At 55.0% G+C, this 26,195-nt stretch overlaps 5 protein-coding genes across 5 annotated transcripts; 1 reads left to right on the top strand and 4 right to left on the bottom strand.

Moving 5' to 3' along the window:
- Positions 1-4,799: 4,799 nt before the first annotated feature.
- On the bottom strand, positions 4,800-7,268 carry KVR01_009854 (uncharacterized protein). The gene is made up of 3 exons (XM_044783301.1): positions 6,542-7,268; positions 5,917-6,397; positions 4,800-5,848 (listed from the first exon to the last, which is right to left on the bottom strand). The coding sequence occupies exons 1-3, from the start codon at positions 7,029-7,031 to the stop codon at positions 5,473-5,475; spliced, it is 1,347 nt and encodes a 448-aa protein (XP_044641102.1). The 5' UTR covers positions 7,032-7,268; the 3' UTR covers positions 4,800-5,472.
- Positions 7,269-7,663: 395 nt separating this feature from the next.
- Positions 7,664-10,175, bottom strand: KVR01_010130 (uncharacterized protein). Its single transcript, XM_044790934.1, has 2 exons — positions 9,496-10,175; positions 7,664-9,420 (listed from the first exon to the last, which is right to left on the bottom strand). The coding sequence occupies exons 1-2, from the start codon at positions 9,699-9,701 to the stop codon at positions 8,355-8,357; spliced, it is 1,272 nt and encodes a 423-aa protein (XP_044641378.1). The 5' UTR covers positions 9,702-10,175; the 3' UTR covers positions 7,664-8,354.
- Positions 10,176-13,395: 3,220 nt separating this feature from the next.
- On the top strand, positions 13,396-16,449 carry KVR01_009953 (uncharacterized protein). The gene is made up of 3 exons (XM_044784668.1): positions 13,396-14,025; positions 14,118-14,844; positions 14,899-16,449. The coding sequence occupies exons 1-3, from the start codon at positions 13,529-13,531 to the stop codon at positions 15,916-15,918; spliced, it is 2,244 nt and encodes a 747-aa protein (XP_044641201.1). The 5' UTR covers positions 13,396-13,528; the 3' UTR covers positions 15,919-16,449.
- A 579-nt stretch (positions 16,450-17,028) lies between these two features.
- On the bottom strand, positions 17,029-19,824 carry KVR01_010059 (uncharacterized protein). The gene is made up of 8 exons (XM_044789258.1): positions 19,017-19,824; positions 18,851-18,937; positions 18,748-18,779; positions 18,540-18,642; positions 18,212-18,434; positions 17,854-18,150; positions 17,669-17,779; positions 17,029-17,555 (listed from the first exon to the last, which is right to left on the bottom strand). Exons 1-8 carry the CDS (start codon positions 19,311-19,313, stop codon positions 17,281-17,283), a joined length of 1,425 nt encoding a protein of 474 aa, XP_044641307.1. The 5' UTR covers positions 19,314-19,824; the 3' UTR covers positions 17,029-17,280.
- Positions 19,825-20,897: 1,073 nt separating this feature from the next.
- On the bottom strand, positions 20,898-23,778 carry KVR01_009669 (uncharacterized protein). The gene has a single exon (XM_044791031.1). It carries the CDS (start codon positions 22,681-22,683, stop codon positions 21,439-21,441), a length of 1,245 nt encoding a protein of 414 aa, XP_044640917.1. The 5' UTR covers positions 22,684-23,778; the 3' UTR covers positions 20,898-21,438.
- Between the last annotated feature and the right edge of the window lie 2,417 nt (positions 23,779-26,195).

Below are 26,195 nucleotides of genomic sequence, written 5' to 3' on the forward strand. Positions count from 1 at the left end.
AAAATGGCTACTGCGATCCCGTCTCCACGATGGTTAGTTAGTCTACTCCGTACAGATGACTGGACAGGCCCCCCACACCTTCTGTCCAACCCGAGCCTGCCCTGGCCGTCCTATCCGCCCGTTCTGCCCGTCTGATCTGAGGAATTACCTAGATGCCCCGGCCAGACATGCCAGATTTGCTGCTCCAGGACCCTGGCGTGCCAGGGGTTCCGACTTCTGAAACCCTTTTGCCGATGGATATCTTTGATTTCTTATACCTGCATTCCCCATGGGGCGGCCAGAATGGCATCTTCCGTCCGGGCCATGTCTGCTGTCTCCCTTTTTGCAACCGTTGTCTCCAAGACAGTTCTCTGCTTTTTCCCTTTTGTCTCTCTCTCTCTCTCTCCTCTCATCCCGCCGGTACCGGGAGGGCTGTCTTGTCGGCCCTTGCCTGCCCAGAGCTGCAAAACGTTGTTGCGCTCACAACGTCCTGACCGTAGCATTAGTGATTACATGCAGGTACTGTGTTATATTACAACGCACGCCAACAAACCTTGCTGTCCCCAAAGCTACATCAACAGTACTCCGTACATTGTACTTACCATTGCTCACAGCCGTCCGTCCCAGGTGGCAGGCTGGGGGCCATGCATCCGACATATGCATCCGACATATGCGGTACAACTCTTCGCAGCGCCTTGCAACGGCCTACCGGCCTCCTAGCTGGCCTCCGTCAATACTGTGGTACATGTCGTTTGCCTGCCTGGTGAACGATGGCGTTGTGTTGCTACACGGGCAGGACCTGGCAGGAGCATTGCCGGTCGACGAGATTTGATGTCACCGTCGCTCCCGGCCACGGTTACACAGCAGCCTCGTGTGCATTATCAGACTGACCGACCTGCCGACATCGCTGCTGCAGCTGTGGCTGTGGCCTCTAGGCTTTCCTCCGTATGTATGTACCTAGGTATGTACGTACCCAGGTAGTCTCAGGCAGAAGGGAGCGGACGAGGACGAGGACGAGGACGAGGACGACGAGGCTCGTATCCCCCTCATCCAGCTTGCAGCCCCCCCCTGCTCCTCCTCTTGTCAAATCGGCCCCCTGTGCACCACAGTCCAATCCAGCCCAGCCCATCCATCCCCAACACCTTGCGATGATTCGCCGGCCGAACTCTCGCCCAAAGCCTCTGCTGGTGTGCAGACGTGATGCTCCCCCGCCTTGATAATGCAGGGCCGTGCGTTCCGGTCTGGCACTAACTGAACCATCCGGGAGTTAATTCTACGACCAAACTCCCGCTCGCCAACCAACTGGGCATTGTTTTGCGAACTGTCAATGGCCATGACAGCACCTCACGTCGTGGTTCTGCCCTAGACCCCTTTCGACCCAGCAACTGAGCTGCCTAGTAGCCGGGGAGGGGCCGTGTTTTGCTCCATGGGCGTGTTTGCCCAGCCATGACGACGACGGCGTGTCCGGTGACAAGGTGACTACCGACTCAACACAGTACGGAGTAACTCTCATGATCGCCACCTCCTCTGTGTCCCACGCGTTCCGCACCCAAGGGCATCCTAGCGGGGGAAACAGCCACAGCAAGTGTCCTGACCTGCCAGCCTGCCCGACCTGCATGCACGTTGACGCGAACTTTAGAACGGCTAACTATTAGCTCTTGCGCTCCAAGTCACCGGACGCGACCGGGCCTAGTCTGCCCTTCTGCAACCAACACCTGGACAACGACGAAAATAACTAGGAGCCTGGTTTTTGAGAGCTCGGCTGGAGCTTGCGCATATACATCTGTACATGATTAGCCATGATGAGCCATGACCAAGCTGGGGACCATTGTGGCTCTATCGTACTACTGCATCTGCAGCCCTTCCCCATCCGCCTTGGGAACTGAACCATGATGCCCCTTGGCGTTAGTTTCTCATGTATTGATCTCCAATACGTCAATTCTCTGCCGGCAGCTACTTCCTGTGCTTAGATTTAGGGCTGCTAAGCGACCCCCTCCGCGCTGCCCAGAGCAGGCCGAGCAGGCCTCCTGTCTTTGAATGTCGTCTCGTCAAGCGGCTACCAGATGCCAGTCCCGGGAAACGTAGTCCGCGGCAGCGATACATATCGGCCTGTCCAGATTGCCCATCAAGTCGGGATCGACGCAGGAATCCTGATCCGGTGGACCAGGGCGGTCGACTCGTTCTTCAATGCACACAGTCAAGTCTCATCAGTAAATCGTATCGTGCGGCTCACTGGTCCTGGAACGGGCCGAGAGGCGGGTGGCGGCGGCGTGCCAGTAACATTGTCAGCCTCATGCTGAGGGACATGCGGCCTGATCGCTCCTCTCTCGCCATTGGGCTGGTCGCATGAGGTGACTGTTGACCCGGGGCGTTCTGGAGGAGATTGTATTTGCTGATCCTGCCGCACCGGAAGGGCTTCCGTTGGGATGACCGTCCCACCGATGCGCCAAACAGCTCTGGCGGGGCTAACACGAGACGCCCCTCGGTGGCCCGGCTCAGACGAGGCCCGTCGATCACCACTCAGAGGATACACTCAGAGGATCGCTATGTGATGTAGAGAAGGTTGTCAAGCGCAGAGAGATGTTGTCCAGCAGGCTCCTGATATCCGAGGGTACGGCGCCGTCGGTGTTTTCGGTCGTATTCCGGGAAATGGTCCTTGGAAGATAATACCCAAGCTCGCCTAGCTAGGGGTATGATCAGACCATAGACTGCCCATTTGTGCTTGCTATTAGGTCCTGGTCGTACCACAAGCTGGGTGGGGGCTGTTGGGCTTGCCACAGAGCAGATCCATGGGAACCAAACAACCACAAGTACAGCCTCCGGCAAGTCGTCCACTAAGAGGTCCACGGTCAAACATTTCTGTCGCTGGAAGAGAGGCTAGAAAGAAAGTATTATCGGGCAGCCTTGGGTTCCTGACCTCAGGAGCCATGGGCTGTAACTATGCGGGTGATGGGCAGAACTGTCACTTACCATCAGGCCTCAGCCCCCATTACCGTTTTTCAGTGTCGGCAGAAATCCATGAGTGATGTATAAGTAGAAGACAGCAGACACTCCAATTGGGCCTGACGAGCGTGTTCGGTCTGGGGGATCTTCTTATGGATGGCATATGTGGTTTCGCTTCTATTCCGTATACATCCGAGGATATACATGGCGCCTTTATACGGTGGTAAGTGCTCAACACTAACTAAATTAATAACTATTATAATAAATTTAAACTAAGATGTAAGCAGATAGAGGCGAGGTGGGGTAAGGGGAGTATAAGTACCTATAGATATTAGCTGGTAGAGTATGATGAACTGTTCCCTAGAGTCGAGCAAGGATGACGGCTGGAAAGGTTTGAGCTGCGGCATAGGGAGCCACGCGGCTTATATCTTTAGCCTTAGACATGTTTCCCGGTGTAATTAATAATAACCAGTAGGCTAGTAGCACAGGGTAGGTTCATGGAGCTGGGCCGCTTTTAACTACCCGGTATACTATCGTAGCACCTATCGTATTATAACTATCGTTATCAGCATCGTATTCTTTCCAAGCGCTAGGTCTTGAGTGCTTACTACCATATGAAGGCGCCATATATGTCCTTGGACGTATACGGAATAGAAGCGAAACCACATACTATATTAACGGGAAGCATGAGGATCCTCAAGCATTATGTCTTTCACTTCTGGTCAGGTGGATATAGACGTTGGGTTATCAATTGTCACTAGGGCTTGTGTGTAAAAGTGGCTTGTGGTATTACAAGGACAACCTCTCAGGGCATGTAATGGGGGCTGGAGGTTCCAGTATCTTCCCTCAACATAAGCACCGTGTGAACATTAACACAGAGCACGGAAAGTTAATTATAGTAGATAGTATCAATACATTTACTGGTGTTAAAAAAAGACACTACAGGTTAGTTACCCTGCAACCGGAAGCCAGGGCTTGGAGTACCTCTGTCCGCCTTGGAGCCATACACCTGGTTATGGGACCGGTCTAGTGCTGTCATTGACTATCTGAATTGACCCAGGATCCGGGCTACCGGCACATCTAGACACCGCACGTGCTCGCTGTGTTATGGGGGGCAAGTTTAATCGAGCCCAGCCAAATTCAGTGCCTCATTTCTCTGAGGCGCAGAAAGCAAAGGGAGGGGAGGCGCATCAGCGGAATTGGCAAGAATCACGTCGCGACGAAATGTAACGGACGCGACTCACGTGCTTCGGATAAGTAAAAATGCTCTTTGCATGGGTACGAGACCAGACCGAACAGCGAGATCCATCCACCAAGGAAGGATAGTACAATGTTGAAGTCGTTCACCTCGAGGGTCGGCATCTTCAGCTATGCGCGCGGTCCTAAAGTCCTAAAGTCGAGCCTGCCCGCGAATAATCGCAGAACACCGCGACTAGAAATGCCGCGCTTTCTCGCATTGACTTCTGGTAATCTTCGGTCAGCGCGAACTGAGTGCGATATCTACCCGGAAGTCCTGGCCGATGTATTCAGCTTTCTTCCTCGCTCTCTGATGATGGAAAGGTGGTCCGAGAGCGCAGTCACGGACACACTACGGGAAACGCCACAGCATTATCAAGACTTCAGAAGACAATTCTTCTAGACCCAAACTATCCTTTGTACAACGAATCGCACGACCACCAGGCTACAATGTTCAATGGCATCATACATATCATCCATCTGGGCAGACTTGTTACCAACAGCACACCTAGCTCACTATATACCTCAAAAGTACACAACACCAAACCCCAAGCTCATATTGCTTATTGTCGACATTCATCCTAATTACCTAGTATGTAGGAGAGCATACTATGGTAAGTCCTTCAGGTGATTGGGCCACAGTAGGTTACATCAAGCAAAGGTAGCGAGAACCTCCCGCTCCATCTCATGGATGCTGTGGTCACGCAGCCGATATTTAGTACCCGAGCAAAGGTCGTGATGAATCTTGGTAGGACCTCGGTAGGACAGATGATCCACTAAGGCAGAACATTTCACCAATACAGGCAGACAATATCTCCGACAGTTAGATGTTGATAACCTACAGACAATCCTCGAACCTCGGCCAAAGGTTGAAAGAACTCGTTCTTATGTGTGCCTGAGCGCAAGTGGTTGTTTACAGCCAGTCCGTGTCTAAAATGTAGCTCAAGGCCAGAATATCGGCAGACACCCCCTACAACGCCGCGCCCTAGAATTTGTTGTGCAGACCTGACCATCCCAGATCGCCAGGACTGTCATGGAAGAAATAAAAAATGGAAACCGAAAGCCCTCCTGTCTCTGCAAGCCCTAGGGCCAATGCAGGCATGCTTGTGCTTCCGTCCGATGTGGTACTCAGCATCTGCCTCATCAAGGAACGAGGGGTTCCAAACCTGAAGTATGCGGGTCCCTGACTGACTGCATTGCGGGATCCTTGTGTCATTGAAGATGCGTGCCCGCAATCTCCACCTAAAGGTCCGAACAAACAGTAGCCGTTGGCCACGACGAAGTTCTTGTAAAACCACCGCCAAGACGCGGCCCTCAACGACGTCCCCTCCCAGACTTGGCCATGTTGGCGCCGCCGACGGCGAGCTTGTCCGCCGAGATGTTTCCGGCGCTCGACTCGTGGCCCTTGATCCACTTGATGAGTGTTGTCGTGCCGTGGCTCTCGCGCTCCCGTATCTTGACGAGGACTGCCTCGACGAGATCGCGATTCTGCACCTGCCCCTTGTGCGTCTTCCAGCCGTTCTTTTCCCACTTCACAAACCATTCCGTCACGCAGTTGATGGCATACATAGAGTCGGACCAGATCATGACTCCCTGGTCCAAGGGGACTGTCTCGAGTGCTCGCAGGATCGCCGTCAACTCGGCACGCTGATTCGTCTGCGGCGTTCCTGACAGTCGCTCGGAGATGTTCCTATGCGATGTCAGGCAGGATCCACATGAGAAAGGGTGAGGCATATGGATTCGGAGGCTGTAACGTACCTCGGGTCGCCATCACCGAAGAACACACCAACGCCTGCCACAGCTCCTGTCTGCCCATTCGAAAGTGTGCTGCCGTCGGTGTAGATCTCGAGTAGGTCCTCCACGGTCTCGCCGGTGATGGCCAGCGCGATCTCATCGCTCGAAAGCTTGGTCCTCTTCGCCGCGGGGCTCACCCCCGCGTCCTCATCCTCGTCGTCCTCGTCCCCATCCTCATCCTTAAAATCGAACGTCTCCTCGGGCGCTGGGCCAGCACTCAGCCGGATGCTCTGAATCCACTCTTCAGCCGCCTCCCGCGAGTCGAACTTCTTGTACTTGGGTGCCTTGACCCCCACATAAGCAGCCTGCGCGTCACTCCATTCCGTGTATACGCCTGGTTTGTTGCCGATGGCGACTGCGTAGAAACGAGTGGGTGCGACGCCGGGGTTGGGGTTCTTGCCAGCCACGTAGAGTGCGGCCTCATCATACGTACTGAAGGACTTGTCTGCTCAGAACTACCTCGTCAGTGGCGGAAGGAATGGTGGCAGGAGCGAAAAGCTGGGCGGGGTCTTGGAGTTGATGGGCTGGGGGTGGGGGTTGGGGGGTGGTTTATTTGGATTCGAGGTGTTGGAGCAGGGAAGAAGCTCACAGTTGGCACCAGCAAAGCCGTTGGTCATGGCCTGGCACTCGGCCCAGGACATGTAAACACCAGGAATCTTGCCGGCGCGTACTGCGTAGAACCTCTGCTCTCCGGGCCTGCGCTTTCGCTTGACGGAGGCTTGGTTCATCTTGTTGGCTTCGTTCGAGACGTTGGGCGCGTCGCCCTTCTTGGTTCTAGCTGCGGGCATGATGGTCGCGCGAGTCGCAAGACGGTTTGCTCGGCGAAGCGAACGTAGCTGCGTGGGGCTCAGTTGGTCCGTCTCGTATGTTTCGATCCGGAACGTGGTGGTTCGCCAGAGGCTGCTGCTGCCAAAGGCACTCCAGGGCAGAGGGTCAGGCTCGGGACAATGGAGGGCGGTCCTCTGTGCCACGCCTTTGTCGGTGCTGGTGGAAAAGGCCCCGGATAATCGCGTCAGAGGTCGCGTCTGTCGCAAGCAGTGTTCGCAAATGCTCCAGACAAGTCGTTGCCTCTTCAGCATCGGCGTCTGTGTTGGTTGTTTGGTTGATGCCCCCCGGTTGGAGGGGGGGGAGGGGCCCCCGCAAATATGTACTCAGGAATTTATCGACCAAACAGGAAGCGCCCAGCTCCTGCTGGGATACTCGTTATCTGTTCCAGCTCAACCACCTAGCGCACTCGCCAACGTTGTGAGCGTCTTCTTTCAAACAGCAAAATAGTCTTGACGGCTAAAGAGAGCCTAGGCCACCGGGCCGCAGAAATGGCCTCGCGTGAATGCTGATCAGCTATTTCCAACCAGGTGCCGGTGCTACTGAGTGGAACATAAATAGTTACTACCAAAAGAACTCGGCACAGAACCTTGGAAAGACGGACCCTCACCTACCTAGATCTCAATCAAGTTTGTCAAACACACTTAATTATAGGAAAACGAACAAGTGCGGCTGGCCTATTGGAACATCCCCTAAATCTCTGGCAGTGCTGTCGTTCTGTCACCCAACCAACCTACTTAAGTACCTACTTACCCGCCTGCTTCTGTATGGGTTGCGCACAAGTCTAGAAATGAAGCGTCTGCGTTTCTTGGGTGCACTGGATCTGGCCTGAACTACTGGGGATTTTCACATTAACTCTGTGTCTCGTTTGTGCAGAGCCCTGATCTCATGGATTCTTTCTCACTGAGCAACCAGCCCCTGACTGCTGTCATCAGAACCTGGCACGTCTTGGATGCCGTCCTTGAACTTACCGCGGACACGTTCTTCATGCCTGGGTAAATTACTACCTAGGGACGGACCAGTGGCTCACCCTCCCAAAGCCAGCCAAAACTATCTAAGTATGGCCTTGTCCACCACCGCCCTGGACTTGATTTTCTAAGTTCCCTGACAGGCTCCGAATCTGATATGTGGAAGCCCGCAGGCTGCCGCCAATAGATATAAGCTCTAGTGACGCCAGGGTGGTCACACCCAGCCTGGATCCTTTTCGCAGTGTTGCCAGAGTGTTGGGCCATAATTTCTTGCTCGGGATGAATAGCTCCAAGCGGCTCTTCTACAACCAGCTCGGTTGCAGTGAAGCAACAGGTGCAGGGCTTTGTTCCCTCCTCACCGATGGCACACTGTTGCTCTAGCCGCAGCTCGAACGGTGCCTTCAGCAGGGTGTCACTGACACTCATGGCTACATAATCCATTCTTAGAAGCCGAGTGCCTTTCAAGAGCCACCCGGATGTTGGGAGGTCTCGCCTCGAGGGCCTCATAGGCTCGATCGGTGAAAGCGATGACTAGCACTGTTCACAAGGTCTTCTTCCGTCGTTTTCTACCCCCTGGTTGCTAGCGTGCCGGTTGCAACTCCATGCGCGTCAAGCATGGACTGTGGGGTGAACCTCGTGATGTGGGACGCATTTCTTGCCCTCCCACTCCCATGCAACCAAGCTCCAGTTCAGCTCTCTGCGCCAGAATAGCCCGAGGCCGTGACCGCCGCCAAGCTCCGCCAGGTGTGGCTGATTGTGTCCACGGACCTCCGATGTCATCCCGCCCGTCAGAGTCATTCGCTCGCTGAAGACGACCTTACCCATGCGTGAGTGTAGAATTGCCATGGAACACATCACACAGGGCTCGTGAGTGACGTAGAGTTCCAGATCGTGGCAGAGGTATCCGTCTGGTGTTGGGTGGTCCTCTTTGAATACCTTTTGCTCCTCATCCAGCAGGGGCTTGTCTTGGAAAGCCTCGAACTCCAACACAACCTCGGGGCCCCCGCCTACCCGCTGTTCTGCTCGAACCAACTTCTGGGCAACCATGCTTATTGCCCGCATGACTGAGTGGGCCATTGGGTTGCCGGTGCTGCATGTCTTTGGCTGCTTGTGCCAGCGGGCGTCAGCTGCTAGGGCCACGACCCGGCAGCCATCTGGACCACGATGAACAATGCAAGCCCCCATGGGCTCACCGTAGCCGGCCTCCTTGCCTTTCTCAGCGACCTGGTGTGCCAAGCCCACCCAGATGGACGCATCTGACCTGATCTCGTCCGTGTACCGGGTCACCATGCCAGGGTGGGGGCCAAGTGGGTTGTTCTTTCGGTACACACATGGCCAGTATTGCTCAGACCACATCGCAGCCTGGATCTGAGAAGTTGGTGCCAGCGAGGGAACTGGGATAGTAGAGAGCCACGGGCCACGGGCGGACCCATTGGCATCAACAAGCCCCTCAACTGAGCACAAGCCGTTGAGAAGCTCCTGTTTGGACAAGTTGGCCGCTGGTCCGACTATGATGTAGATCCATTGCGATTTTCCTGTGTGTATCTGTCGGCTGCTGGCATCGTCGTGCATAAACTGCAGCTTCAGGTGGGCAGGGAGGTCCACAGGCTTCGCGCATCTACGCAAGTGAGGCATGCCTTTAGCAATGGCCTCAGGCAGGAGATCGCGAAGCAAACTGGAGCAGGATAAGATTGTATTAGTCCACGAGATCGAGCGGCCAGGGGGACGGGCGGGGCGGGAATGAGCTCACGTAATGACGGCATTGGCGCTCTTGACAGGGACTCGAGTGATCACCACATTGACACAGCGGTGGTCATCACGAAGCTCCAGTGTAGTCTTCAGAGGTATCAAGACGCCGTGGTTGACACCAGCTGGCAAGATGTCTTTAACCACCTGCTGCTGGGCCGCCAAGATGTCGTCCATGTTGTTGGAATTATTGCCATCCACGGCAGCCATTGTGCCAGCACCGGAGAAGAAAATTCGCAATTTGCTGGTCTCGAGATAGTAGTGGTCGTCGTCTGAGGTCTAGTGCCACTTGAAGCTCCAAAAAGAAAACAATGATAGAGAACTACACCACGCCCGTAGTCTCACGGTGGTCGGGGACGAGCAATCGGGTGGTGCTGGGTCGAGGTCGGGACCAGCTCGTCGAAGACTGCTTTTGTCGAGATCTCCTAGTCTTGGCAGGTGCGCATGGTGCTTCGCGATGTAGTTTGAATGTATTCGAGTGGCGGCGGATGGATGAAGTTAGGACGGGGGAAAGAGCATTTGCAAGTGGCTCCAGTGTGAGGGATCTGGTCGGGTCAACTATGAATCGTCTGGGATGAGGAGGGAGCAGGATTAACCACAAGACAGTTCTTTCTGCTCAGGCGAGGAGGTTGGGAAACTTCGATCCATGCAATCACGCAAGAGTCAAGGCTGTCGCGTTTCGCGTTTCTCGACTTGAATCTTTTGAGGGCAATCGCGAAAATGCAGCAGATCAATCTTATCAGTAGGTTGCATTACGCGGGGTGCACAGCTCCCTTCAGGTACCTAGGTACCGCTCAGCGACCCAATTGCAGTGCCCAGACCACTGCGGGTCCAAGGGTCCCCCCCAAATGGCAGGTACCCTGATGGCCAAGCCGGCAGGAACGAAGCACTCTTGTAAGCTAGGCGAATGCCACGCTTTTTTTTCATTTGTCTTTTTACAAAGAGACTACTCTAGCCCGCGTCGAGGGACTGGTACCCAGGTAGATATCTGCCAGGTATTGAACAGAGCCTTGGAGATAACCGCCTTGTAAGAGTTCATATGTCGGTTGGGTATTGGCCAGCTCCACGGCAGACCTGGCCACCAATTGGAAAAGATGACCACAGCCTCACCGCATGGTAGGTCTATATTTGTCTTGATACTAAGATTTGCTCGCAGAATTATTTTTGTTCTGTTTCCGACTGCCGACATCTGCCCGTCCCAGACAGGCCCCGTCCCCTGTGTCAACTGCTCGATGAACACGTCAATGCCAGATTCGAAGTCTGTAGATCCATCCAACTGCGACAACCGAGCAGTTGGGCTGATCTGTCATTGCTTCACCTTCTAGGTCGACCTATTCTGCGCAACAACCATTGACTGGCCCCTGTTGTGTAGGAGTAGGCGGGTCTTGGCCGCCTACATTTCCGTGGCACCCAAGAGATTCAGATCTCGCAAAGCCTCGTGGCGTGGGGGTAGCTTGTCGCAAGGAACTTCTGCTTTTCCATGTTCCCCACCCCCGACTTGTCCACCAGGGTGGCGCATTACGGGGCAATTGTTTTGAGGCTGCTCGGTGTTCGTTCCGCTGTCCAAATAATATCGCATCAGGCTCGGCCACCAAGCCTTGGACACTAGACAGCTCGGTCTCGTCAATGTGCCACGACACAAACCTACAGCGAACCTACTCACATTGACTCACATACAACTTCAATGCTAGTGCTCCACCACTCGGAATGCTTGCTCGGCCACCGTGCAAGAGACGCCCCGCGGGAGTCGTCAGCCAGCACCGGGGGCCCTCCGCGCGAACTGTGTGTTTCTCCATGTTCCCTCCCGAAATGAAACAGTGGGGGCCATGGCTGGCAAGCCGTTGAGGTTGAGACCCCAAGGACTTACCTTGAGCGGCTGTCGGGTATGCGATACCGACAGGCACGGTTGTCGATCCTAAACTGCCAACGGCTTGGCTCCCAGGTCCTGTCGGTGTATCACTGCTCACCGAACAGAGCTGGGGGGGGGGGTGGGGGCGATGTGTATGTCTCATATCCCTCGCGTCTTGAGAAGCAGTCTGTTTCAAGAAAAATGGTTCCCACCGCTCCTCAGAAGAGGTTTCATGAAGACTTCACGAATAAGCTTGGTAGGGAAGGGGGCCCCCTTCAGCCCATCGACTTCAGACCCATCAGCGCAGCCCAGCGGCTCCGCGGATATGCCCCGAGTGGAATTAATCCCTCAGAGAATATTCGGGAGAGGAAGCAATGGCAGTGCGAATAGACCTGGAGACCAGATACATGCGGCCCCCATAACAAGCCGAATGTTGTCGCCCCAGGATGTTTGGCGCCACTCTGGGACGGCGCATGCGTCAGTCGAGAGAAGAGCGAATGCAGGTAGTCAGGCAATCAGGGTCGTCAGGTCGTCAGACGCGCTCTGACGACAGCGGGGCGAGAAACTGGGGTCTGTCCATAGAGTGGGACCTGGGTGATGTAATAAAACAGGAGCAACTCCAAGTACCACCACCGTCTTTGGCCGTTCTCGCTGTTTGCACTTGCAATCCACCGGGTCTCAGCGTGTCTACAGGGCTGGTCTTCGGGAAATAGGTTCCAATAGCGAGAACAGCGGTCAGACGGGATATGCGGAAGGATTGAGGCTCCCTCGGACAGGTGTGGGCGTTAGGTAGGCGTTGGTGTCGGGGAGGACAAGATGCACTGATGCGCAGTGCCAATAGGCTACACGGTACTCCGTACTCTGGCAGTCCGAGTCTGTGACGAGCAGCACGCCAAGGGTGCCAGAGTCATGATCAACCCTAATCCGTCCACTGTGACATGCCCCATTCCTCGACCCCTCCCTGGCGATCCTAGACGCTTGCTACCCTGTGGCACGTACGGAGTAGTAGTACCGTAGTGCACTGTATCTACTCCGTACATGTCAGCTTGTCAGCTTGTCAGGGTCACAGGGTGAGACGGGATCCGAAAACAGGCAGGCAGACAGGCAGACAGGCAGAGCAGCTGAGCAGGTGCTGTGGCCTACCCGGCTTGTTCTGTTTTCCCGGGGCTGGGTCTCCAATCGGGTGTGCAATTTTAGCACCTGCCTTCTGGGCAAAGGCTTGGAAGCCCAGTCGGACTTGATCCTGGGCGCCTGCCTTCAGGGCTTGGATACGTTATTAGACTCGCTCAGATTAAGATCTCTTGGGTCGCCTTGGGGGGAGCGTTGACTTGCAGGGCTTGCAGGGCTTGCAGCGCATCCCGATTTAGAAGGCCTTTACTGTTCCGTGACAGGCACGCCCAAACCCCAAACATCCAGGCCTCAGACGTCGACAGAGTCAACCCACGTCCGAATCAGAAGTCGTCCTATCTATGCAAAGTCAATGCTGGGTGCTCCCGAACGCTCTCGTCCGGCTTGGCAGATCTCAGCGAGTGCAATATTAAGGCTACGGGCTTCACCCGGCTAACTGCATGCGACCAGCCTAGTCCTCATTCATAGAATTTGTTGAGACATTCCTCGAAGTAGCCCGCCGTGCCTCAGAGCAAGCAAGCCTACTCCAACTCCTACTATTATTATTATTACCCAGGCCCCCTCTCCAAGCCCTCAAGATTCAAGATCCAAGATTCAAGAGACTTGCAAGTCTTGCCAACTTCCACCAGCCCAGCCGCTAAGCAGAGGGCAGTGAGTGGGTGGACTGGCTAGCTCGTGCTGGACCCTGATAAATTCTGAACTTGGGCTCTGCCCCCATCACGCCTCGGCTCGCCTCATCCCCCACTTAGACAGCACCCGTCTGTTTGCCCCCCCCCCCGTGAAGTGGGTCCTGAACTCCACAGCCCGCGAGCCGTCATCTCGCACCTGCACATGCACCTGCGCCTGCACACTGCGCCTGTGCTGCCGCAGCGCCCCTGCCCAGGCCCTTGCCCTTGCCAGTGACGGCCAGGCCAAGTTGCCCATTGGCCGGCGCATACTGTAGACTCCATCTCGCAGCGCCCCAAGGCAGGCCGCTCACCAGCAGCCGCACCGGCACCCGGTCTCCTGCGCGCCCCAAATCAAAACCCTGGCAGCCGCGACGCCCACCCCCAGAAAAATCATGGCCTCCACTGCGATCTTCGGAGTATGCCATCCAAATAATCACACCAGAGGTTCGTTCCTTTTTTTCTGCACCAACCGCCGCCGTTCCCTTCCAATTTCTTCCTTTCCCTACAACATCTGCCGTATCCTTCACCACCAGCCCATTGCCCCGGCTGACCAGACCCGAAATCAAGACATATCATACTGGGACCATCCCACAGAGCCCTCGTCATCATCTCTCTTCAAACAGGTCATGCGCTCCCAAGCAGCCGCCGCAGCCCACCACAACTCGTCGCAAAGCCCGCCCCGCCAGCCAAAAGAAAATGCTCGCCAACACGATGGCCCAAACGGGCTGATTCCACCTCCTTCAGCCCCGCCAGCACTGGTGAGCGCGCTGAAGGGCATCAACAATGCAGCAGACCCCCTGGTGACGCTCCGCGAGAAGCCCCGCGAACATTCCTTTGACTCACCCTATGCGCGCTCCGCAAACTCCACCGCGCCGGGGTCGCCACGCATGTGAGTCCCTGCCACCCCGCGAGACTGTCTGTCTGGTCTTGCGCCCACCCCCCCATATCACTCAAAAGTCGTATTGACCATTGCCTGTCTAGTCCGCCTGTGCGCCAAAACTCCGGAAGCCAAACACCGCGGGTGCGGCCCCACGCCACCACACTGAGCATCCCAGGCATGACAAGGTCGAGGGTGTCACCAGATGGCAAGATCGCAGAGAGGGATGTTGCTGCCAAACTTGTGATCATCATGGTCGGTCTGCCTGCGCGGGGCAAGTCATACATCACCAAGAAGATCCAGCGTTACTTGTCATGGCAGCAGCACAACACCAAGATCTTCAACGTCGGAAACCGGCGGCGGATCGCTGCCGGCCAGAAGCCGCCAAAGGCTACCACTACGTCTGATGATACCAAGAGCGTTGATGGCCGGCTGCAGGCTGCCACCATCTTGCTGAACGGCGTCGCTCAGTCAGCCTCGGATGAGCCAACAGCCCTGGACCTGAACGACTCGAATGACGAGAGAACGGTACATCCGCACAGTGACCCCACCAACGGCAACGCCGGCGAAGGCCATGATGTTAACAACCTTGACCAGTCTGCAAAGTTCTTTGATCCCACCAATGCAACAGCTGCCCAGCTTCGTGAGAAAGTAGCCATGGATACCCTGGACGAACTACTCGACTACCTGGTTAACAGCTCTGGTGCCGTTGGAATCCTGGACGCTACGAACAGCACAATCGCGAGGAGGGAGTTGCTCGTCAAGAAGATCCGAGAGAGAGAGCCAAAACTGGGCATCCTCTTCATTGAGAGTATCTGCCAGGACAAGAACGTACGTTGCCCCGCTCGGGATTCTGGTGAGATCATGGACTGACCCTCTTGACAGCTCTTGGAGGCCAATATGCGCCTCAAGCTTTCCGGACCCGACTACAAAGACAAGGACCCGACCAAGTCACTGGAGGACTTCAAGGCCAGGGTGCGGGCGTACGAGAGCGCGTACGTGCCGCTTGGTCAGTACGAGGAGGAGAGGGACCTTCAATACATCCAGATGATAGATGTCGGGCGCAAGGTCATACATCACAGGCTGAAGGGCTTCTTGAGTGGGACCATTGCCTCGTACTTGACGACATTCAACCTGGCGCCCAGGCAGATCTGGATCACCCGACATGGCCAGAGCGAGGATAACAAACTCCAGAAGATCGGCGGCAACTCTCACTTGACAGAACGTGGCCAATGCTATGGAGCGGCGCTCTACAACTTTATGACAAAGAAACGCCAGGAATGGTTGATAGACCAGAAAGACAGACTCGCTCAGTCCTCATTTCCCCCCAAGGCCGGAGATGACACCCCTCCATATCCGGAAATGTACCACGAGCTAAACCAGAAGAACTTCTGCGTCTGGACATCCATGCTGCATCGAACCATCGAGACAGCGGCATATTTTGACAACGATGACGACTACGATGTCAAGAATTGGGAGATGTTGAATGAACTCAATGCGGGGACGTTCGAGGGCATGACCTACGACGAGATTGCGGTCAAGTATCCGAACGAGTACCAGAAGCGCACTGCCGACAAGCTCAACTACATCTACCCCGGTGTCGGCGGGGAGGGTTACCTGGCGGTCATCTCCCGGCTGCGCGACATGGTCCGGGAGCTTGAGCGGGTTACGGACCATGTCCTGGTAATCAGCCACCGGTCGGTATGCCGTGTGCTGATGGCGTACTTCATGGACCTCTCGCGAGATGGCATAGCCGACCTCGACGTGCCACTCGGTATGCTCTTTTGTATCGAGCCCAAGCCCTATGGGTATGAGTTCCATGCGTACAAGTACAACGAGCCAGCAGGATGGTTCGACGAGCTGCCAGATTACAAACCACAAAAGGCGACTGATAGAAACAACTGAGACGGCGTGATGGATTGTGACCAGACTTGATACACTGGCATGTACATTTACAGGGCGGCGGTAGTCTGGCGTTTTCTAGGCGGCGGGGACGGTCAGCCTGCATTTCTTGAGCGGGCCTTTCGGATTGTGCGGCCATTGATAGACAGACATTAGATCACAGCTACAGTGCTCAATGCTACGGGTCTTCTTGGATCAGCATACTGCCAAACACATATTGATGAATGGGGACAAAAGCCGTAGGCGCAGAATTGGTGGGACTGTACTGGTCGAAAGTGGTAGGCCAGCCGCGACACACTAGTGGCCACCGACAAGAGCTGCCCAATAAGGCGACTTGGGGTGAGCAGCCCATGGAGAAAGGTCATGTGCAAAGCTGTATGTAGGTCGGTTTCCACGATGCATCATCTCGTCCAGACTTGGAGGCCGCCCCAAACCCCAAGATTCAGTTCGAGGGTTGCATCAAGCCTCAGCCTTACGGCACCGCCCCGCTGGGGCCCGAGAAAAGCTTAACTTGAAAAGGAAGGTCCCTGGGCCGATCTTTTGTGGGCTCGAACCAATTGGGTGTTAAGGTGGATTTGCGCGCTGGGCGGTTCCGGGTGCTGCCTCTGGAATTCCTTGGTTTTTTTTGGTGCACGGCTCAAATTGGTTCAAGCTTGCGTGCAGTTGAACTGAACGGTCAACTGCATCCGGTTCATAGAAAAACGGGCAACGGGGCTGTCATAGCGAGAGGCTTAACGTTGTGTGCTAGGCGGTTGATGCCCGTTTCCTCAGTGGCGGGGAATCAAGACCGCTAGACAGCTCACCTCATGAGCTTTCCATCATTTGATCCGCCAATGATCGGACTGTCACTAAATTGGCCAATAGACCTCTTTCAAATATTGAAGCGTGCATTTAAAGTAATGTCCTGCTGCATACCCCGGCCGGAATCAGCAGTTCCTTGCAACCGTCTCAGGTCTACATTGGAAGAACTGTCTTTTGACATTTTTTGTGTAACCATCACAGTGAACACACCCAGCAACAGTAGCTGATCTCTGAATATGACCATGTATCTGCTTCTGGGAACCACTTGAATTTTCCTCTTGTTCCCATTAATCTTTTGACTACAGACTTCAGCAAGAGATTAGTCAATAAAAGTTCGGCTAACTAGGGCATTGAATAAGCCAACGCTGGAATAAGATTCACGGGGCTATTCTCCGACCTTCCATTTACATAACCATGAACACCAGACACGTGCGCCTTGACCGAGTAGATTCCCATGTTGAGACGAAAAACCGAAAGAGATACAGGCAAGGCGTTGATGAAAACACACCAAGGCGCCAACACTGTCAGATGAGCACGCGGGGTCTGTCCGCCCGAACAGCAACATCACTGGATGAGCTTGGCATAACCACCAACGCAGGAGCGCTCTATCTTCTTCCCGGCCCTGGTCGCCTTCCCAAAGAAGCACGGGTCCATCTCGAGCTGCCCTTGAACCCACATGGGCCACTGGTTGTAGTGGATGAGCTCCGGCTCGACCTGCCTGTTCAGGTACCTCAGCCACCGGCCCATGCCCTCCTCGACATTGTCCTTGTCATTCTCTTTCTTTGTCCATTCCTTTTCCACCTCGGTGATCACAGCCATGATCTGCTTGATGGCAATCCCTGGGTCGATTAGGGTCAGCGACTGTGTCCTACAGTTTGAGAACGAGTCGGGTAGTTGATTTGGTGTGTAGGCTACGCTTGATAAAGTGTGTGTGGATGATGGTTGGACATACAGTTCGCAGCCAACAGTATGAAGACCTGATCACTGGGATCTACTATCCGGGCGAATTGATCTTGTGGCAGCATTACCCACCAAGTGTAGTGATTGCCCATGGCCAAGTATGCTATTGCGTGCGGTAGATGGAGTCAGCATGAGTGAAATAAAATCAAGGTCGAGAGGCGGGCAGTGGGCGCGAACCTTTGAAAGGCGACTCCTCATCCAGCCCGTTGGCCATGTCCTCAGTCATCTGCAGATACTTCATCTTCAGGTCATCCCCGTCACATAAGCTCCTTATCCCAGCCAGGGACGCCAGCGCCCCTGCCTTCCATTGCCACATCCCGTCCGGAAACGTCACCTTGTCTATATGAGGCTTCAGGATCTCGGCGTTGTTCTTGTTCTGCTCGAAAAGGTGCTTGAACATAAAGTCGACGCGGGACTTGTACATCTGTATGACTACAACGATGATGCCTCTAATAAAAGCCATATACTCGGCCACTAAATTATGGAGGTGAGCGGTCGGGGAACGCCTATGGTTGGTGTTCGCCGGGTGACTTACTGCCGTCTTCCAAGATGACACTCTGGAATGTGAGAGCAAAACAGGTTGCGATCAAGGCATTGCCCTCGGCGTATGTGATGCTAGTGTCACTTGCGGCCAGCTTGCGCTTGATAGCCTGTATGGACTTGAAGCGGTGGACCAAGGCTGCCTCGGCGAGTGACGGGTCGGTTGCGATCAGCTCCGAGGCAGCGAGGCCCAATATGCTATGCATCAGAAACTCATGCTATGTAGATGTGTCAGTCCCAAAGTGAACGAAAATGCTGCATGTTCTTGGAGCTATCACCGGTCCTACTGCCGCCGAGACCAAAGGTGACTGATGGCTACGCACGCTATAGGACAAGCAAGGGACTTCGTGTGTCCAAATTTTGTCGTTGCCGAGGGGGTGGTGGGGAAACGAGTATTGAAGGAAATGCTGGAAGAAGCGCATGTCCCTAGAGCGCACATAGTCAGCTACTACATATGTAACCACTTGGTGGTCTGTTTTGTCCGTGAGGTAAATGGCGTTCAAAGCCTCAGGGAGCCGAAAGGCTGCTTACTGCATGCTGAAAAGTGGTAGCTGATCTCTTGGCTGGACACAGTCAACTCCATGTTAGTTCTATTCAGTTCACTCACTCATCACGTCCGACTGACTTCACTAACCTGGTGTACTATCTGCGGCACGGCTGGGTATTCGCACTTCAATTTGCCTTTAATGCAATGGCCACATGCAGGATGAGTTTCCTGGCACTTGAATTTCGAACCGAGTTAGCTGAAACCACTGGCATAGACGGTTAGGAGAAGCGAGAGCAGAAGGTGTCCTGGCTACCTTGATGCGCCTCTTCTTGCAATTGAAGCAGCCATTGCGAGACTTGAAGTGCCCCCTTCTCTCAAGCTTATTCTTCTTCGCTGGCCTAGTGACAGGTCCCAATGGCGCTATTGGGATAGGCCCCCGCCGGGCGACGGATTGTTGTGGCGAGTTTGAGAAGGCCGCGGATGACGACGACTCTCCAGCTGAGTTATCAGCGCTGAGATGATGGGAAGAGTCGTCAACTGTGTACCCGCCAGACTCTGTGCCCCCAGAGAGCTCATCGAGGCCCAACTGCTCCCAGAGCTCTTGATCCATGGTACTTAGATGCTAAACCCCGCTGGCGTGATGCAAAGTGTATGCGAGCTTAAGGCGACGTCCTCGCTCACCGGTGGGCCTAGATGACAGCGCTGGGATTGATGCTTTTAAGGATTCGAGGATGGGTCTGTCGTAGATGGAGGCAGGACTCATCACCCACGGGGTAGAAGGCGGCGCGGGGGTGAGGGTCAGACGGACCAGCACTTGAGCATTGAGGCTGATATGCCAAGATGAACCGGCGTGGCAGTGAATCCTGCGTGTAGGCAGGCCGGTCCAGGTAGGCACCTGATAGGCTGCCATTGTCTCGTCAACATGAAAAATATCATCAGGTTCAGCATAGCATATCGTAATGATCTGCAACTTTTGATTACTCCAAGATAAGACAGAGAACAGGCCATGTTGTTGCTAACACGATGGTGAGAAAGTCGGGCGGTGAAATTATCATGCACTGGCAGGTGAAGTGCTGGGCAGCAATAGGGCCTGTTTGTGACGAACTTTTGGACAGTCTGGCTACTAGAATGAATGTGTCTTTCTAAAGTTGTCAATCCAGGAGTAGAGAATTATATGTTGATTCCGGCCTTCAAGGTTGGCCGCCGTCAGACTGCCGGCCCTTGTGGGGCGGCACCGGCCGACGACCTCCGCCAGGGCGGCAAGTGCTGGCAGATGTGGAAGCCTCACCTCAGACAGCCCCGCGGAGTTTTGGATTTGGAACGACAAGAGAGTACATAAGGCAGAAAATGACCAGAGGAAAGGGGGTATGGGATGCAAGATTTCACGGAAGCCAGAGGGCGCCGGAAAGACTATGGCGTGAACATCGAAGAACATATACAAACCTGAGAAGAATGTACACAATCCGCTAGAATTCGTAGCATTCTCTTGTCACACACAAATCACATATGGCTGTAAAGTCTGTAATTGCATTTGGCTTGAGTTGGCATCACTAGTATCAGCTGGGCGGTCACATCGTCGCGTAGTCATGAAAGGCGAACATTGAGAAGATAAATTCGCAACTAGTATTGCTTGGCCAGCTACGCAGACAAATCAAGTGGATATTCAAGGGCCTGGGCAGCGCTCGATGCCAACCGCGTGTTGGGGAAAGAGGGTCTTGAAGACAACGGTGATGGCGCGGGTCTTATGTACAGCTTGGTATGCCCGATCTTGCCATTTGAAGTTCTGTTCGTTTGCCGAGCGGTTTACTTTGCTAGCATGAAGCAGAGCTCGTTTCAACAATTTCATGAGATATTAAGCCCTTAAACGGTAGCCTCCTTATGGGAACCTTGCTCTGGGGATTCTCTTGGGAGAACCCGATCAGAGTGGTGAAAGCTACAGCGTGCTTCACGATGACCTGTAGACATGCAATTGCCGTTCTACCTTCGGTCTCCATTACACGATAGTGTTCGACGCGCAAGTGCCCAGGTGATGAAACCCGTCTGTTGGGCTCCTTTTCGGCGAAATGAACGTATACCGCCGCCCCGCCCCGCTGGCCGCGGAGAAGGCACGGTGTGGTTCGACTAAATTTGTTCGACCCATTTCAACTGACATGGGAAATCTTGGTCTTTTCTCTATTCGTTTTCACATTGCGTGGGCGGGCCCCCCCTTTGCCTATACTATGCCACACTTAGTGTACTCTGCGTACCCTAGAGTAATGATGAAAGGATCAGGGGTGACAATAGACGTTGCAAAAAGGAAGAGATCAGGTCACGCAAGTGTTCTAGGATCAAGCTAATGTGCAATGCTACATGCAATTTTCATTCCTGGCATAAAGTCATCGTGGATTGTTCGCGTCTGGGACTGGAGTATATCCCCGAAACCCGACGCCGAGTAAGATCAGTCAACCTCTTCAGGTGTTCTATATCTTTTCTCTGATCAACACCCAGCTATGATGTTGGCAAGAGTCTTGCACTGCCACCATCGAATTGTCCCTTCTAGATCCGTCATGGACCCCAAAGAACCGAAGAAGTAAAAAAGTCTTTATATGTACAAGAAGTGAAGAGTTGTTGGACCCCGACTTCGGGGACTAAGGTGTCTCCAATATCCATCCCACCCTGGTCACTGCAAGTGACCCTGGCACAAGAAAAGTAGCAAGTCGAAAAGCAAGAGACGCCGTAAGCCAGCGGCCGATCAATCAGGAGCCGTAGGCAAAGGTGTTACCGTAGCTGCTGGCCGAGGTGCCGGTGACCAGGGAGCCATCAGCGACGTAGAAGTACGAGTACCTCTCGACGAAGCTGTAGGTGGAGTTGTTGTCAAGCGCGTCTTGCACCTCCCGGAGGAATGAGGAGATGGTGGCGTCGTCGGCCCCAGTGGGGGCGAACTCGGTGATCCAGACGGTCTTGTCGGTGCCGCAAGCCTCATGGACCTGGGTGACGTAGTTGAGGAAGTTGCTGCTGTCGGCTGGTGAGTACCAGTGAGCGGCACAGAAGTCATACTTGCACTCGTTATTGCACGCGCTGACCCACTGCTTCAGCCAGCTCACGCCCTCGCCGTCGGTACCGCTGTTGGTGATAGCTGGAGAGCCCAAACGGACGGATCCCGCGTGAGGAGTCAGGTATTGAATGTAGGCTGAGGCAGCGCTGGCAGGGTCCATGTTGGCCTGGCCTACGTTGTCGGGCTCGTTGAAGCCAAGGAAGTTCTTGGCGCCGTTGCTGATGGCAGTCTTGGCGTTCGAGTCCCAGGTGGAAATGAAGTCCTGCCTGTTGCTCCACAGCATGGGGACGTACTCCAGGGAGCTGTCGACCTGGTCCAGCCCATCGCTCACCTGGCCCCAGTTGTAAGCCCAAGAGATCTGACTCCCGCTCCCAATCAAGGGTGAGATTAGGCTGGCAACGTTATAAGCGGCACCACGCTTCTTGGTAGAAGGAGATGGTGCCACGGCAGGCGTAGGAGCGACCGCAGCCGAAGAGGAGGACGAAGACGTCGAGGGCGGGGCTGCCACGGCCGCAACACCAGGGGTCTCAAAAGCCTGAGATGGAGTAGCAGGAGATGGAGATGGAGATGGAGAGGCAACGCTGGTGGCGAATGTGGTAGGGGCCGCTGGGCTTGGTGTAGGAGTCGGGACGACGACGGGTGGCGTCGAAGAGGAGGAAGACGGAGCAGGGGCCTGGGCGACGCTGGGCACCTCGGGAGTGGCCTCGACAGCAGCCGAGCTGGAGGAAAAGGATGAGGAGGTAGCCTCAACGACAGGAGCGGTGGTGGGCGGCTCATTCGGGTCGACAGTGACGGTGACCCATTCAATATCAGTGACAGTCTCGGTGGTCTCGTAGATGAGAGCACGCTTCTGCTCGTGGCCGTGGCGGTGACGGTGGTTCACGGCAAGGGCACCGTTGCTGACAAGCGCAGCCGAAGCGAGCGCCAAGCAAGTCTTGGTGAGCATCGTGTCGTTGAGGAGTTGTGACAGCAAATGAGTGGGTTGCTGGTCTGCTCGATTGTTGAGGTGGTCGTGGACCTGTAAGTTGCCTATCCGGGCCAAGAGAGCCACGAGTGGGACTGGTATTGAGCACGAGGGCAAGCGACTGCTTTGTCCGATATCCTTTTTTTTCTTCTTCTAACGTATGGCCAAGCCGGGACAGAGAAAGGAGTGCGGCGTGCCGACAGGCGGTCAAAGAAGGGAGAGTGGAATGCTTTAGGGCAAGCAAGAAGGTGAGGCGAGGCCGAGGGGCTCGCGGTGCAATTCAATGCAATGGGAAATGAGTGCTGTCTGTCAAAGACGCAAAAGAAGGAGTGCTTGCGCGGTGTCAGGAACGACGTGGACGGAGATAGAAAAGAGGTCGGACTCCTGGGGGACGCACGCGTCAGGGTCGAGGCTGGCGACCTTTTTGATGGAGTGGTCCTGGGGTGTGGGCCCTCGGGACGGGGCAATGGTCCAAAGAAGGTGACAGTGAAGGACAGTGAGGAACAAAGTGGGCTTGTTGGTCGGCGAAGCGCCCTGCCTGGCAAGGTCTGGGCCAGGCTGGGCTGCTGAAGGCGACGAGGGCAGGAGGGGGGTTGGAAGGATGTGGCGACATACGTCTGTACCTACCCAAGCTACCTACAGCATATGATGTGCATGCTGACACCAGGGGCACGCACGACGAGACGACCGACTTGGACGGACCCGAGGGACAGGGACATGGAAGCTTAGCCACGACTAGGACCAGGGGGCTAGGGCGGGCCCGCTGGCGCTACCACGTAGTACGAGGTGGATAGTACGAGGTGGATAGGCGCTGTGCCGTCTTGGCCGTCTGGCAGTATAGCGTACCCACGCAGCCGTGCAGCCGTGGCACACAGCACAAGACTGTTAGTAGAGATCTCGAGATCACCATGACCGCGGCCGTTGTATGTGTGACAAACAAGTCAGCCATCAGGTTTGAGATAGACTTGGGTCATTTGCCAGCGCACAGGGACTGAGGGACTGTTGTACTGCACCTTGTAAATGAAGAGGGGAACAAAACACAGAGGGAAAAAAAAAACAGGCAGGGCATCATCTAGCGTAAACCGTCTCTCGGCACTTAAAGGCACTCAACAGTCAACACTGCAGTCATCAGGGCTCGTCTATTTCGTGTTGGATCCTGGCGCGCTGCTCACCCGTTGGCTGTCATTGGTGGTCTGACATGCTTCTGTGCCCCTTGATACAGTGCAATCAATTTCACAGCACCAGACGATAATAAAATCGCGCTACTGTGCACAATGTTTCTTGCCGGGGTGCGGTTGGTCGGGTGGTGGGTCTGAGCTGCAGGAACCAGGCACAGAGTTTGACCCTGGTCCCTGGGCAAGGTCTGCCCTGCCAAGCCGCGGCAATCCGGTTGCGAACCAGCAGACCAGCCGTGGCCCGTGGACAGAAGCTTCGATTGACTTTTGGGCTCCGAGTCCGCGACACTTGCCAACGTCCACCAGGTCGATGGCCCCAGGGCCCCAAGCCTGCGCCCGTGCCCGCCCCCCCCCGTGCTCGGGCTCGTTCTCACCTTTCGACGCCGTCGTTGGGCGTTGCCCGCACTGGCCACCAGGAAAGAGCATCCACACCCGGACTGGCAGATCTACGATTGGACAGGTGGATGCACCCACGCGACTCGCAGCGTCAGCCCGGATCTCCGCAGGGGGGGTGCGTCCACGCGAAACCTAACCGAGATTACCACCAACCCACTGTCCACGCAACAAGTCGTGTGTCTGTCTGTCTGCCAGTCTGCCCTGGCAGCCCTGGCACCTGGATGCTCGCTGCTGGCCGTCTCACCATCTCGCCATGTTTTGGTCTGCCCGCTGCTGTGCTCACGCCCGCCCAAGCCGCCTCCTGACAGCCGCCTCCTGACAGGTTTTGGTTTGCCCGCCCACCTGCCAGCGTTCGGACGCACCTGAGACAGCAACACTTGGACAAAGGTTATCCAGACTGCCAGAGGCCAGAGGGGCCCGGCCCAGCCTGCCAGCCTGCCAGCCTGCCAGCCTGCCAGCCTGCCAGCTCGACTGCCGCATGGGACGAACGGTTCCCCAGAAGTTAATCTGCATGCCAAGCTTCTCGCTTCAGGAAATCCTCCGCTGCGCACTCAAAAATGGTCACTGTGGCACTGGGCACTGGGCACGTCGGCACTTGGTTTCCGCCAAACCTCGCACAGGCCGTCACGCAGTCCACGCTCAACTCCTCGAACTTCTTCCGTCCTTAGCTAGTGGCATTTACAAGCCGTGCCGCAGACGCCTGCGGGACGGATACCAGCAGAGACAACCGCGTGGCCAGCACATCATTTGCGCCGCCGCCAGCGGCAGCTGGAATAAATGCGACACCTGCTGCACAGTGCTGCACAGGGTATCTCGGCGCGCGCAAGCCACACGTGCACACACAGCCTGACAGCTAGACAGCGTGGACCCACGACCGCCTCTTTAAAATCCCATCCCATTGCAATTGCAACCGGGAACCAACTTCCCGGCCCGCCGCATCTGCTGTTTTCCACCCATCATTCTCGTGAGCTGGGTCGTGTTGCGTCGCACACGCACGTCAGTGGCCTCGATCGGCTGCCCTGTCTTGCTGGGCGATAAATAGCACTCGTAAACCCTCTCGGCCGTCCCCGATGTGGTTGTGCGTGCATCATCGGCCTCACTGCATACTGTGCGTCTACTCTCTGGTTCTCTTTGCTCTGACCGTGCTCTTGCAGCCGTGATTCGATAGGGCTTTACTCGTCTCTGTGGCCTGTGATCGCCATGTGCAATGCTTTCGCGTGGTGCGTGAACAACTCCTCAACTCCACGACACGATTCGTATCGATCGCGTAGCAGATTGTCTGCATATGGCCAAATCGCTTCCGCCTTTGCATCTGAGATGACTCCGTGCGAGCCATGCTCACACTGCGGCAAAAATGTCTGGTCATCATGACAGAATAGCCCACCAAACAAGACTGTACGGTGCTATGCACATTTGGTCCAACACCAGACAACCCTACATCGAAAAGATCCGAATCTGAAGATCCTTGACGGAGTCAAAAGTCAAGAGTAGTGCCGCACGAAATTCCCTGCGGGCAACGCACAATGAAACAAGAACACACTGTGACGGTATGATGAATCGATAAATCCCATGCCGGCCCTCGCGTCTTTCCCACTGTGGTTGCTAGGTGGCCCTCGACATTGTTTTCCTTGCTTCCTTTATTCTTTTTTTTTTATAAAAAAAGACGAGGGAAAAACGGGAGGAAAATTCCTTCTCATAAGGAAAGATGAAGGAAAAGAGACCCTTCCCTTTTCCATCTTCTTAAGGGAATTTTCTCCCTCAAGATCAACTACAGGGTCTCCGGGGATCGATTAATCCACAGCACTCTTTGTTTTCTTCGTGGACCTTGAGGTGTGACGGGGATGGGAAATATATCTGCGCCATCTCGGAAATAGCTTCTACCAACATGAGACCAGAGTGTCATGCAAGTGAATGATTTCCGCA

This window comes from Diaporthe batatas (genome assembly GCF_019321695.1).
Source record: "Diaporthe batatas strain CRI 302-4 chromosome Unknown Contig00012, whole genome shotgun sequence".
Classification (NCBI taxonomy): domain Eukaryota; kingdom Fungi; phylum Ascomycota; class Sordariomycetes; order Diaporthales; family Diaporthaceae; genus Diaporthe; species Diaporthe batatas.